Consider the following 14148-nt stretch of genomic DNA (forward strand, 5'->3'; position numbering starts at 1 on the left):
TTCCCACCTCTTAGGGATCACTCTCCTTAGTTGCCTGATCCCTAGTATTTTGAAAATTATTGTTTCATTATTTTATCTTTTTTGTGTGTGGTTGTTTCAGGTAGGAGGATAAATCTGTTCCATTTTATTCTGTTTGGCAGAAACAAAAGTCTTCTATTGGATTTTTATATCTTTTTACAAAAATGTTGTTAAGTGGTTGTTCTAGGAAGTATGATATACATTTTTAACTATTCTGTCTTCTTAGAGTAATTACTTGACAATTTCACCTAAAATGTAGAGACCTTGTCATCATAAATCATTTTCCTGTTCTTTATGCTGTAGGTTCTATATATGTTATATTAATGAAAGAGGTCCCAGAACACAATTTTAACATTTATATTTTAAACAGTCATATGTATTTGAAAGAACTGAAGAGGAAAATGTTAACCTTTATATTTGCCAATATGTTTACTATTTGTGATGTACTTTCCTATCTGATAATCACATTTCTATCTGATAATGTTTTCCTTTGGCCTCTAAAATGCCCTGTGGTATCTTTGTAATGAAAGTCTATTGGTGAAAAAATTCTTCATTTTCTCTTATCTAAAAATGTCTTTATTTTGGTTTTATTCCTGAATGATATTTTATACTAGATATATAATTCTGGATGGACAGAATTCAGGACTTTTTTTTTTTTTAAGATTTTATTTATTTGACAGAGAGAGAGAAATCACAAGTAGGCAGAGAGGGAGGCAGAGAGAGAGGGGAGGAAGCAGGATCCCTGTGGAGCAGAGAGCCTGATGCGGGGCTCGATCCCAGGACCTGAGATCATGACCTGAGCCGAAGGCAGAGGCTTTTACCCACTGAGCCACCCAGGCGCCCCCAGAATTCAGGACTTTAAAGATTCTGTTTTACTCTTTCCTGGCCTACATTTTTCTCCCAGCAGTTGGTCCAATTATTCAAATTATTGTTCCCCTCCCTATAAAGTATTTTTTTTCTTGCGTGATTTTAAGACTTTTCTCCTTATCTTTGTCTGTGACATACTTAGTTGGGGTTTTCTTTGTAATTTTCTCACCAAGCTTTTGTTGGATTTCTTATATGTATAAACTTATATGGGGGAAAATTTTTGCCATTATTTCTTCAAGTAATATTTTTCTCTCCATTATGTCCTTGCTCTCCTATGGTACTCCAATTACAAGTATATTGAACCTTTTATTTTTTTCACAAGTTCCTGAGGCTCTGTTCACTTTTTTTTTTTTTCAAACTTCAGATTGGATAATTTCTGTTGATCTGTCTTAAAGTTCACTAAGACTTTCTTCTTTCATTAGATTCTACTATTAAGCCTACTGACTGAGTATTTCATTTCAGGTGTTCTGTTTTTTAGTTCTAGAATTTCTGGGTAGCTGTTCTTTTGTAGTTTCTTTATACTACTAAGATTTCCTATCTTTTCATTCATTATGAGTATATTTTCCTTTATGTCCTGAGCATACTTATAATAGCTTCTTTAAAATTCTTTTTTTCTTGTTCTAAAGTCTGCATCATTTTGTGCTTGGTGTTTGTTGATTATGTTTTTTCTTGAAAATAGGTGATATTTCCTTGTTTCTTGGTGTGATGAGTGATTTTGTATCATAACCTGAATATTGTGAATGTTTTGTTCATAAGATTCTCTTCTTTCTAAAACTCTGAAGAGTCCTGATTACTTTTTGGAAGCTAGTAGTTGGATTCAAACCACAAACTCTGGCCTGTCATGGGTAGCATTCAAAACTCAATTATTTTTGCCTTAACTCTTCTGTTTTGAGTCAGCCCTGCAAATGTATAGTTCATTCTTCAGCCAGAGATTGGGCTAAGTTTACACATAGAATTTAGGGCTCCCTCTGCTAGAGTTTTTTTCTCCTTGCTTTAATTTTGCTTCTCATAGTCTGGCAGCTGTGGTTCTCCCAAAGTCTGTCTCCTCATTTTCCAAGTTCTCATTCTGTGGATTTTCTATCAGTGTTTACTTGCTCTGTGTACTGCAGACTGAGAACTTCCTTCAGGATAAAAGTCATAATTCCTTAAACTCATCTCTTGTCATTTCTTTAACCATCAAATGAAGACTTAGGACTGAGTGAGCTATAAAGACCCTCAAGGCTCAAAAATTCTACACTTTTATGAAGAATTGCATAGAATAATCCTCTTGGGAGAAGAAAACATACAAAATGACCTACAACTAAGGATGTGTTGTAGGAAAACCAAACTAATATGTATGCATAAATGAAGCACAAGATAATTTTTATTATTCTTGGAAAAAACAAAAATGGTTACAGCTCTTCTTCTTTTCTTAAAGTTTACATGTTAACTTTTGTTCATGTTTTTCTTTGGGAGTCTCTCTTCATGTTTAGTCTCCTATACTAGAGTGACCTTATTATTAAGTGCCATTAATTAAACTTCATAATATTACTTAATGGACCTGAAAATCTTTTTTCTTATGCAACAGACTTGAGATTTCTTTGTAATCCAGGGTCCATTTTTAAATTTGAAAGCCACTGAACTAGAAGTGTGTATGAAAGATTTTCTGTCTTCTGATAAAAAGCATTACTTCAAAGATGCAGAAAAGTAGATGCAATTTTTAATATATTTTCATGGTAGAGAACTTAGAGAAGACAAAAATGCCAGAGACTCTCTCAGCATTACTGTGAAGCTTTTCACTGAGAATCATTAATTTGTTGTCTTTCTATAATTTAGGCAGTCACTGAGGAGAATATTGGCTTTTTGCCGAAGCAAGTGGTAGAATTAGAGAATGAAAAGAGAGCTTTGCTCTTTAGTTCTATAGAAGTGGAAGAGCTGAAAGCTGAGAATGGTATGTATAAATGAAAACAATAATTCTCTGTGTTTTTAACCCACATGTGCCTCTACTTTTATCACGTATATAACATGTAGATTTTCTGATTCTATGTCAATAAAGATTTTAGCACAGCTGGTAGTTATTGAAGATAGGATTAATAGACACTAAACAATTAAAGCACCATACCAGTATTTATGTAAGTGTAGCATTTTGCATTATGGGCTATAAATGCTGTAGGATATCTGTATTATATTTATTTTGGAGTAGTCAAGGAGTCTTTTCAAGAGCATGGCTTGAATAGGACCTTAATAAGATGACAAATTTTTAAATAGGCAAAATGAAAAAAGAAAGGACGTTCCTAGTAATAAATTTTGTTGATGAGGTAACAGAGATCGGTATAAATAAAAGTCCAAAAGTAGAAAACATTTTGGGTTTTGCTCATGCTCATACGCTTAGAACCCTATGCTTTTAGCCAGGCTAATTCTCACTCATTTTTCAGGCCTTAACTAGGATATTATCTTTTTCAGGAATTTGACCCTGATCCCTGTCAGTTGGGTTAAATTTTTGTACCTCTATAATATTCTTGCATTCCTTTAACATTGTATTAAAATCATCTGTTAATGTTTATATTTTATTCTATAAGCTCTTCAGAGATAAAGTACAAGCCTTTCAAGTGTCAGAACCCTTTTTCTTTTTCATCTCTGCTTTACTTTTTACGAAGAACTAGTATAGTTCCTGGCAAATAGTGGCTGCCAAATAAAGTTCTGTTGGATTGAAGTAAAGTTAGCATTTTATTCTGGTAGACTGTGTGTGAATAGTTGGTAAAAATAAATACTTCCTTCGATTTATCATTTACCTCACAAGAACCTCAGTGCATTTAGTAACAGTAGTTAATAGTGCATTAATAATCTATTTTATCCTTGATAAACTGGACTATTGTGCTTTATCTTCTATGAGTGAAAATGAATTTGTACCATTTCTTAAACTCTAAAGACAATATTTCACCTTAACTATCTTTCAGTTCTATTTAACTCTAAATACTATGGATTATATATTTTTATTAGACCATTCCCACCATTGCTGATAAATAAACACCACCACAAATTCAGCTTATTATTCAACAGCACTTAAAGTATTTCTTTGAGACCTTATCCATGATGTTTACTTTGCAATTTTGCAGACAATGCCTGTCAGTCATGTAGCTCATTATAGTTTGCTTTTTCCTGCAGGGATCAATGGCGTTAAGATTTTTCATACTAGTTTTTGTGTTTGGTCTCAGGTTACTTTTGCTTTATATGTCATATTCTATTCAACTCACCTTTTGTACTTCTATTTCTATGGAAACTTCCATTTCTATGACTGTACCTCTTCAAATAATCTTGTGAGCTGTCTGAACACATTATATACTGTCTTGAATTCATTTGTTTCATGAATTGTCATTCATTCATTTAGCAGATTTCCATGGTATCTATTCTATGCACAGTAATCTGCCACGGACACTGCCCTGAACATAATAGAGGGGAAGATAGGCCGTAAACAGGTATATTAATAAGAACATTTCAGAGAGTGATAAGTATTAGGATATAAATAAAATAGATAGGTGCAGGTATACCTGGGGGAAGAGGAAAGAAGATTTAGAGTCGTCAAGGTAGGCCTCTCTGTTAACTTGAAACCTGTGATGAAAAGGGAATAGCCATGCGAACAGGCTAAGCAAAGAGCATTCCAAGCAGAGGGAAAAAAGGGCAGATACCATGAGGTCTGAATAAACTTGATGTGTTTGCAGACAGAAATAAGACCAGTATTTTGGGGGGCGCCTGGGTGGCTCAGTGGGTTAAGCTGCTGCCGTCGGCTCAGGTCATGATCCCAGGGTGCTAGGATCGAGCCCCACATTGGGCCCTCTGCTCAGCGAGGAGCCTGCTTCCTCCTCTCTCTCTGCCTGCCTCTCTGCCTACTTGTGATCTCTCTCTCTGTCCAATAAATAAATAAAAATCTTTAAAAATAAAAATTAAAAAAAAAAAAAGACCAGTATTTTGGGAGTAGAGTGAACAAAAAAGGGGCAGTGCAGAAGAGGTTGTAGAATAGGTGGGGTCAACTCCTGAGAGCCCATGTAAGTCATGTTAAGACAACTAGATGTAGTATACAAAATATGCTTTTTTCCCTTTAATATATCTGTCTTAGCTTCTCTGAAAGAGTATAAACTTCTTGGGGGCATATTATCAGTAAGTTTTCTATCCTCCAAGGTACTACTTCCCCTTTATGTGTGTGTATGTGTGTGCATGTGCATGAAAATAGAACATTGGGTAGAACTTGGAAGACCGGATTATGAGCCTAGCTCTCTCTGAACTAGCTGTAGGTCATGTCATTCTTTGTTTCCTTAGATGGTCACTGAGGAGATTGGATAGCTCTGTTCTAGTGCTAAAATTTGCTGTCTTTATGAATGTATGTGAAAGAACATTGAAGACATTTAAGTACTATATTAATGTAAAATGTGTATATAAATATTTTTAAGATTTATTTAGTTTAGAGAGAGGGAAAGAGTGTGTGTGAGCAGGGGGAGGGAAAAAGAAGATGGAGAGAGATCCTCAAGCAGACTCCCCACTTAGCGCAGAGCCCAATGAGGGCTCAATCCTAGAACCCTGACATCATGATCTGAGCTGAAATCGAGACTTGGCTGGTTAACCAACTGAGCCACCCACACACCACTAATGTAAGATGCATATTATGAAAAGAGTAGGATTATGGATAAACCAAGGCAAATTTATTCCCCTACAAGGCCCAGATTATGCCACAGAAATAGCTCCTACTTACATGCTCTGGCATCCTTCTCCTTTAAAGCCCTTCACTATTTCTATATCTCACTCAGACTAAGTAACCATTCTATGTTATTTTCACTATTCTGTCTTATATCTCATCTTCTCTTGCCACTTCTTTGCCACATCAATCTTTTATCTTCACAAAATATTCTATTTCTTTCCTCTTGATTATTTCATGTATCTCAAATAACCTCACACACAATCGTGCCTCTGTTTTCTCAAACACTCTACATAAATCATCTAAGGATATTTATTTTGTGACTTTCAGAAAAACTATCTTCTCAGATTACTTTCTTGGAGGCTCAGAATAGAAGTGGAGAGGCAGATAGAGAAGTCAGTGAGGTAAGTGATATGTTCTTAAAATAACCAGAATGTGAACTAGATCAAGAGGAGTTAGCTTCAAATGTAAGCATTTCTGCAGTTTTCTAATGTTGACCAAGCATTACAATACCTAGAAAGTGAGATCTATTTTAAAAAGTCATAATGGTTATTATTTCCCATTTAGTCTCATTTATTTGTGAATATTTGGATTTTTAAAATTTGTCCTGAAGCAAAGTAACAAGCACAGTAGCCATTTATTTGGAATTTTCTAATCCATTTCTCAAATTGGGTTATTATTTATCTCAAATTCTTTCCCATCTCAGAAAAGTTTCTCAGTGAGATTAGATAAAATCTCTAGTTCTCCTCCACTAAATTGGCATACGTTCATTTCGGGTTATATTAAAAAGGGAATTTTTGAAGATTGGTGCTTTTAATAGCCTGAAAATTACTATAAGAAATATGTGGCTCTTTAATATTCTGTTGACTTAAGATTATTGTTAGCTGTATTGTGTTTAATTAGCTTTATTCTTCCAATCAGGAAGTCCATAATAGAGTCATAAATGGCCTTGAGGAATAATGTAACTTTTTAACAGAAGTATCTGCAAAATAAATAAATAAATAAATAAATAGCATCTGCTTAATTATTAGAGTTCTTCAGAGAGACAGAATAGGGAGTATGTATACATGTAGAGAAAGATTTATTTTAAGGGAATTGTTTCATATAGTTGTGGAAGCTGGCAAATCCAAAATCTATAGGGTAGGTGAGCCAATAGGCTGGGGACCTAGGGAAGAGTGATAGTTTCAAGTCTGAAGGCAGTCTGATGACAGAATTCCCTCTGGAAGTGCTCTGTCTTTTTTTTTGTTGTTGTTGTTAAAGCCTTCAGCTGATTGGATGAGGTCTAATTGTATTATGGAGGGGTAATCTACTCAAACTCCACTGATTTAAATATTAATCTCACCTAAAAAAAATATCTTCACAGAAGCATCAGGAATAATGTTTGACCAAGTATTTAGTATGCCCTAGCCAACTTGACAGTAAAATTAACCACTACACTTATATTCAGTATCTTTTGATGGGGCTACTTGGCAAAAGGAAACTAAATTTTGAAAGTTGTAGCATTATATGGATACTGGCAGAGGAAAATGAATCTTGTTTGTGCAAGCAGGTGCTTAATTTTTTAAGATGCTTAGCAGTAGTATCTAGTGAAAGCAAGATAACTTAGATCAAAAAAAGAGGAACAGATAAGAAAGATGGTAATCTCTTAAGAAAAAGAGAATACCAGAAGGGAGAACAAATAGAGAACAATGAAAAAGAAAAGGGGGGGGAACACACACACAGAAATTGTGTTTGTGCCTAGGATGATCCTTTGGGGTAAGAGAAAGTGAGTAGAAAATATTCATAGAATGTGTAAGCTCAGCTGAAAGGGGACAAGTATTAGCCGAAAAAGTAATGGCAGTAGCTGGGAAAAGCTACTTTTGGTTTTGGGAAAGTTCTTTGGTTCTCTGTTCTCTCATTGTGGATAACATTGGTTTTTTTTTTTTTCACTTGAGCCAAAAAGTTGATTGAATTTTATAGATATCTTAGGGAGCAGCAGAGGGTGTGACCAAGGGAAGGAGGAGAGTGAGTGAAGTGGCATGACAAAAAGAGGAAATAAGGATACTTAAGGTGAGAGAGAGAACAAAAAAGGAGTTATATTGAAGTCTTCTGGCAGGAGTGATACCTTGACTGTATCAGGTCTTTAATGTATATAGGAATGGATAAAATTGGAATGTGACTTGAAGAAATTATAAAGGAATTTTTTCTATGTGTTTAAATAGTGTGTTTAGTTTTAGTCTTCAGAAATTTGAGTATAGATAATGCAGAGAGCAAAGAATTTTAAATGATTAAGAATAATGATCATGAAAAATGATAATCTTTCTTAAATAATTTTAAAAATGATGAATGTTTTTTGTTCAGTGGCTGAGAATGTTATCAACATAGTAGCAAATACTCCTTGAATATTTTATGTGTGCCAGCTTTTGCTAATAGATGGCGGAGCTAAGATGTGAATTCAGGCAGTTGGGCTGCAGAAAATGTACTCTTGGCCACTACATTATTTGACAATCCTATGGGTTGCTGTTTTTTTTTTTTTTTTTTCTCATATCAAATTGAAATTTTTTTCTGGGAAAAAAAAATGGTGCTATTGGCAAAGATGGAGATTTTATTGTGTACACTGAACCCAAATTCATTTAGTAAAATTCTAAAGAAATTTACCAGGAGATTAACTGATTCTCTTTCCCCGGAAGACAGTTATAGAAATAATGTATATGGGTTGAGCAATCTAACACAGTTATCTTTGTAATAATAATAGTATTTTGTCAAACAAGTCTGTAATTTCATACCCAACCCTCTACAGAACTCCTTTTTGATTATTTGATAGTGGTAATTTATCTTAACCTACTTGTTTGATAATCTACTTATCTGGTAATAGCTATCTTATTTAATAGTTTCCATTTCAGTAGATAGCTTAGGAAAAAGAATGATAACTTCCATCTTGGTTTGCGATGAAACAATATTTAATGCATTTCCTGCCTCCCTTTTATTTTTAAGTGGTTCTTAAAAGAAACACGTAGGAGTTTTAATACAAAGAAAATAGTTTCTCAAGTAAGGGATATCTGGAAAAGGAGTTCCCAATTACCATAAGGTCTGATGACTGTGGCTTGGCCTCAGTATAAGATTGACAGGGTACTCTCAGAGGTCCAATTTGGGAAAGAAAAACTGATTTTAAAAGGATTTAGCAGTTTTATGGTAGGAAGTTTAGACTAGTAGGTTGTAGATTTGAAAAAATGCATGAAATATGAGTTTTTAGTAGACTTTTTCTTGTAAGACATCTATCTGATTGAGGCTTTTCCTTTCTTTTTTTAAAAATAGATCAACATGGTTGATATTACCAGGCTCCATAGGAGCAGCCCTTCTGCCCAGGAGAGTGGACAGGATGTCCTAGACAACACATTTTCTCAGAAACATAAAGAATTGTCAGTTTTATTGTTGGAAATGAAAGAAGCTCAAGAAGAGATTGCATTTCTTAAGTTGCAGCTCCAGGGAAAAAAAGCTGAGGGGGCCCCTGAGGTCCCTGACCAGAAAGAAATGAAGCAGACAGAGAGTGAAGGAATACCCACAGTTAGCATGAAAATACTGCCTGAAGATACAGGACAACATTTTCCCCCAATGCCATGTGAAGAAAGCAGTCTTCCAACAGTTGAAAAAGAAGAGCAGATGAGTAATAAATATCAAAACAGAACATCTGAGGAAATATCTTTGAACGACACAGGGATGGAATTAAAATCAACCAGGCAGGATGAGGTTGATAAACCCCCTTCTGCTGTACAAGGAATTTGTCAGTGTCACCAGGATGAATTGGAAAGGCTAAAAAGGCAGATTTCGGAGCTTGAGATAAACTTCCATAAAGCAGAAGAAATCTATGAAGAAAATTTAGATGAGAAAGCTAAGGAAATCAGCAACCTCACCCAGTTGATTGAAGAGTTTAGGAAAAAAGCTGAAAACACCAACAGTGCATTCACTGCTTTGTCTGAAGAAAGAGACCAGCTTCTTTCTCAAGTGAAGGAACTTAGTGTGGTAACAGAACTGAGGGCTCAGGTACAACAACTGGAAGTGAACCTTGCAGAAGCAGAAAGGCAAAGAAGACTTGACTATGAAAGTCAGACGAATCATCACAATTTGCTTACTGAACAGATCCACAGTCTAAGCGTAGAAGCTAAATCTAAAGATGTGAAGATTGAAGTTTTACAGAATGAACTGGATGACATACAGCTTCAGTTTTCTGAGCAGAATACACTGGTGAAAAGCCTGCAAAGCCAGCTGCAGAAGAAGGAAAATGAAGTGCTTGAAGGAGTAGAACGTGTGAAAGATATCTCAAATAAGATGGAAGAACTTTCCCAGGCTCTTTCACAGAAGGAACTTGAAATAGCAAAAATGGATCAACTCTTATCGGAGAAAAAAAGAGATGTGGAAACCCTGCAACAAACCATCCTGGAGAAGGATCAGCAAGTGACAGAAATTAGCTTTAGTATGACTGAGAAAATGGTCCAGCTTAATGAAGAGAAGTTTTCTCTTGGGATTGAAATTAAGACTCTTAAGGAACAGCTGAACTTATTATCGAGAGCTGAAGAGGCAAAAAAAGAGCAGGTGGAAGAAGATAAAGAAGTTCTTTCTGGCCTTAAACAGAATTATGATGAGCTGAGCCCAGTAGGGCTCCTAAGTAAAGAAGAGCTTCAGCATGAATTAGACCTTGTGAAGAAAGAAAGTGAACAGAGAAAGAGAAAGCTCCAGGCAGCTCTTATTAACAGAAAGGAGCTTCTACAGAAAGTCAGTAGATTAGAAGAGGAATTGGCCAAAGTGAAAGATGAATCTATGAATGAGATCCCACTCAGTGAGCGTGAGAAGAGGGAAAGGAAGGAAGATAAAGAAAGCAAAAAAGACTCAGAAAAATGTGTGACTGCTAAGTGCCATGAAGTAGAAATTTCTTTAAAGCAAACAATATCTGAGAAAGAGGTGGAATTAGAGCTTATAAGGAAGGATTTAGAAGAAAAGGTAGCAGCTGAAGAACAGTTACAGGCTGTGATCAAACAGATGAATCAAAACTTGCAAGAGAAGACAAACCAAATAGATTCGCTGCAAGCAGAAATCATTGAAAACCAAGCAGTTATCCAAAAATTAACCACAGGTAACAAGGATGTAGGTGATGGAGACTCAGCAGCGCCTGTAAAAGAAACAGTGGCGATCAGTCCACCTGGTGCAGGTAGTGGAGAGCACTGGAAACCAGAACTGGAAGAAAAGATACTGGACTTAGAAAAAGAAAAGGAACAACTTCAAAAGAAGCTACAGGAAGTGTTAACCTCTCGAAAGGCTATTCTACAAAAGGCACAGGAGAAAGAAAGACATCTTAGGGAGGAGCTGAAGCACCAGAAGGATGAGTATAATCGCTTACAAGAACAGTTCGATGAGCAGAGCAAGGAAAATGAGAACATTGGAGACCAGCTGAGACAACTCCAGATTCAAGTAAAGGAGTCTGGAGAAAGAAATATAGACAGAAGACTCCTGGGTATTGACAAGCAGGATCCAGGCTCTCCCATTCCAAGTTTAAAAGAGCCTTTATTCAAAACCACAGAGCAGCAACCTCCTCAACTTGTTTCAGAGTCTGACTTTCTTTCTCATCCAAGAGATGGAGATGCTCTGCAGAGCAGTAATTATGTTGCCCAGATTAAGACCCAGCTGAAAGAAATAGAGGTGGAGAAAGAGGAGTTGGAATTGAAGGTTAGTTCTGCAACAAATGAGCTTACTAAAAAATCAGAAGAGGTATTTCAGTTACAAGAGCAGATAAATAAACAAAGTTTGGAAATCCAAAGTCTGAGGACAGTGTCCCTTGAAGCTGAAGCCTATGCAGAAAGCCTGAGGCAGAAATTGGAAAGCAGTCAGCTAGAAATTGCTGGATTAGAACATCTAAGAGAATTGCAGCCTGAACTAGATGAACTGCAAAAACTCATAGTCAAAAAGGAAGAAGAAGTTAGAAACCTTTCTGGACAGCTTAATGAGAAAGAGGAGGTGCTTACAAAAGTACAGACAGAGATAATGGAACAAGAGGATTTAATCAAGGCTCTGCGCACCCAGCTGGAAATACAAGCCAAAGAACATGATGAGAGGATAAAGCAGTTACAGGTGGAACTTTGTGAAATGAAGCAAAAACCAGAAGAGACTGGAGAAGAAAGTAAAGCAAAGCAACAAATACAGAGGAAACTACAAGCTGCCCTTATTTCCCGAAAAGAAGCACTAAAAGAAAACAAAGGTCTCCAAGAGGAGTTGTCTTTGGCAAGAGATACCATTGAACATCTCACTAAGTCTCTGGCAGACATGGAAAGCCAAGTTTCTACTCAAAATAAAGAAAAAGATATGTTCTTAGGAAAGTTAGCTGCTCTTCAGGAAGAAAGAGACAAGCTCATTACAGAAATGGACAGATCTTTAATGGAAAATCAAAGTCTCAATGGCTCTTGTGAAAGTTTGAAATTAGCTCTGGAGGATCTTACTGAAGATAAGGAAAAGTTAGTGAAGGAAATTGAATCTTTGAAATGTTCTAAGATTGCAGAAAGCACTGAGTGGCAAGAGAAACACAAAGAGTTACAAAAAGAGTATGAAGTTCTTCTGCAGTCTTATGAGAATGTCAGTAATGAGGCAGAAAGGATTCAGCATGTCGTGGAAACTGTGAGGCAGGAGAAACAAGAACTTTATGGAAAGTTAAGAAGCACAGAAGCAAACAAGAAAGAAGCAGAAAAGCAGTTGCAGGAAACTGAACAGGAAATGGAGGAAATGAAGGAAAAGATGAGAAAGTTTGCCAAATCTAAACAGCAGAAAATCCTAGAACTGGAAGAAGAGAATGACCGGCTTAGAGCAGAGGTACAGTCTGGAGGAGGTGCATCTAATGATGTTATGGAGGCACTTCTTTCTTCCAATTCCAACTTGAAAGAGGAACTAGAAAGGGTCAAAACAGAGTATAAAACCCTTTCTAAAGAGTTTGAGGCTTTAATGACTGAGAAGGACTCTCTAAGTGAAGAGGTTCAAGATTTAAAGCATCAAGTAGAAAGTGTTGTGTCCATAAAAGGTAGCCTAAAGGCCACTGAGAAACAGGATAACCAAAGGAATATCACTGAAGGGGCAACACAGTCTGTCCCAGGTGAGTCTAATGAGCAAGATTCTCGGGACATGAACACTGGGCCGGAAGATTCAGAATCCATTTTGTCAGAGAACAGTGCCAAGAAGCCTGATGAAGGTGAGAATGTCAGCTCACGTGATGAAATTAATAACTATCTTCAGCAGATTGATCAGCTCAAAGAAAGAATTGCTGAGTTAGAGGAAGAGAAGCAGAAAGAAAGGGAATTTAGCCAGACTTTAGAAAATGAGAGAAGTACTTTACTGAGTCAAATATCAGCGAAGGACGGCGAACTAAAAATGCTTCAGGAAGAAGTAACCAAAGTAAACCTATCAAATCAGCAAATACAAGAAGAACTTGCCAGAGTTACCAAGCTAAAGGAGACAGCAGAAGAAGAGAAAGATGATTTGGAAGAAAGGCTTATGAATCAGTTAGCAGAACTTAATGGAAGCATTGGGAATTACTATCAGGATGTTACAGACGCCCAAATAAAAAATGAGCTACTAGAATCTGAAATGCAGAACCTTAAAAAGTGTGTGAGTGAATTGGAAGAAGAAAAGCAGCAGTTAGTCAAAGAGAAAACTAAGGTGGAATCAGAAATACGAAAGGAATATTTGGAGAAAATACAAGGTGCTCAGAAGGGACCTGGCAATAAAAGCCATGCAAAGGAACTACAGGAACTCTTAAAAGAAAAACAGCAGGAAGTAAAGCAGCTGCAGAAGGACTGCATCAGGTATCAAGAGAAAATCAGTGCTCTGGAGAGAACTGTTAAGGCCTTAGAATTTGTTCAGACCGAGTCTCAAAAAGATTTGGAAATAACCAAAGAAAATCTGGCTCAGGCCACCGAACACCGCAAGAAGGCAGAAGCAGAATTGGCTAGCTTCAAAGTTCTGCTAGATGATACTCAGAGTGAAGCAGCAAGGGTCCTAGCAGACAATCTCAAGTTGAAAAAGGAACTTCAGTCAAACAAAGAATCAGTTAAAAGCCAAATGAAACAAAAGGATGAAGATCTGGAGCGAAGACTGGAGCAGGTAGAAGAGAAACACCTGAAAGAGAAGAAGAACATGCAAGAGAAACTGGATGCTTTGCGTAGAGAAAAAGTCCACTTGGAAGAGACATTTGGAGAGATTCAGATTACTTTGAACAAGAAAGACAAGGAAGTTAAGCAACTTCAGGAAAACTTGGACAGTACCGTGGCCCAGCTTGCAGCTTTCACAAAGAGCATGTCTTCCCTTCAGGATGATCGAGACAGGGTGATAGATGAAGCCAAGAAATGGGAGAGGAAATTCAGTGATGCTATTCAAACCAAAGAAGAAGAAATTAGACTCAAAGAGGAGAACTGCAGTGTTCTAAAGGATCAACTTAGGCAGATGTCCATCCACATGGAGGAATTGAAGATAAATATTTCCAGGTAAATGTGTAACTTTTTTGCTCTTCTAAATGTGACTGAAGGTAAAGAAGGCCTCTATTTAAACTATTTTTATGCCTTTTAATATTATGGGACTAATTTTGG

The 14148-nt window shown here is 36.5% G+C and overlaps 1 protein-coding gene across 3 annotated transcripts in view; it reads left to right on the forward strand.

Moving 5' to 3' along the window:
- GOLGB1 (golgin B1) overlaps positions 1 to 14148 on the forward strand; it is a 124527-nt gene that overhangs the window by 77899 nt on the left and 32480 nt on the right. For all 3 annotated transcript variants that reach the window (XM_044252244.1, XM_044252245.1, XM_044252246.1), the window contains 3 exons: positions 2701 to 2815; positions 5882 to 5955; positions 8846 to 14046. In XM_044252244.1, coding sequence (XP_044108179.1) covers positions 2701 to 2815; positions 5882 to 5955; positions 8846 to 14046 — 5390 coding nt within the window. The remainder of the gene's footprint in view (positions 1 to 2700; positions 2816 to 5881; positions 5956 to 8845; positions 14047 to 14148) is intronic.

Source organism: Neovison vison, chromosome 6 (assembly GCF_020171115.1).
Source record: "Neovison vison isolate M4711 chromosome 6, ASM_NN_V1, whole genome shotgun sequence".
In the NCBI taxonomy this organism is placed as follows: domain Eukaryota; kingdom Metazoa; phylum Chordata; class Mammalia; order Carnivora; family Mustelidae; genus Neogale; species Neogale vison.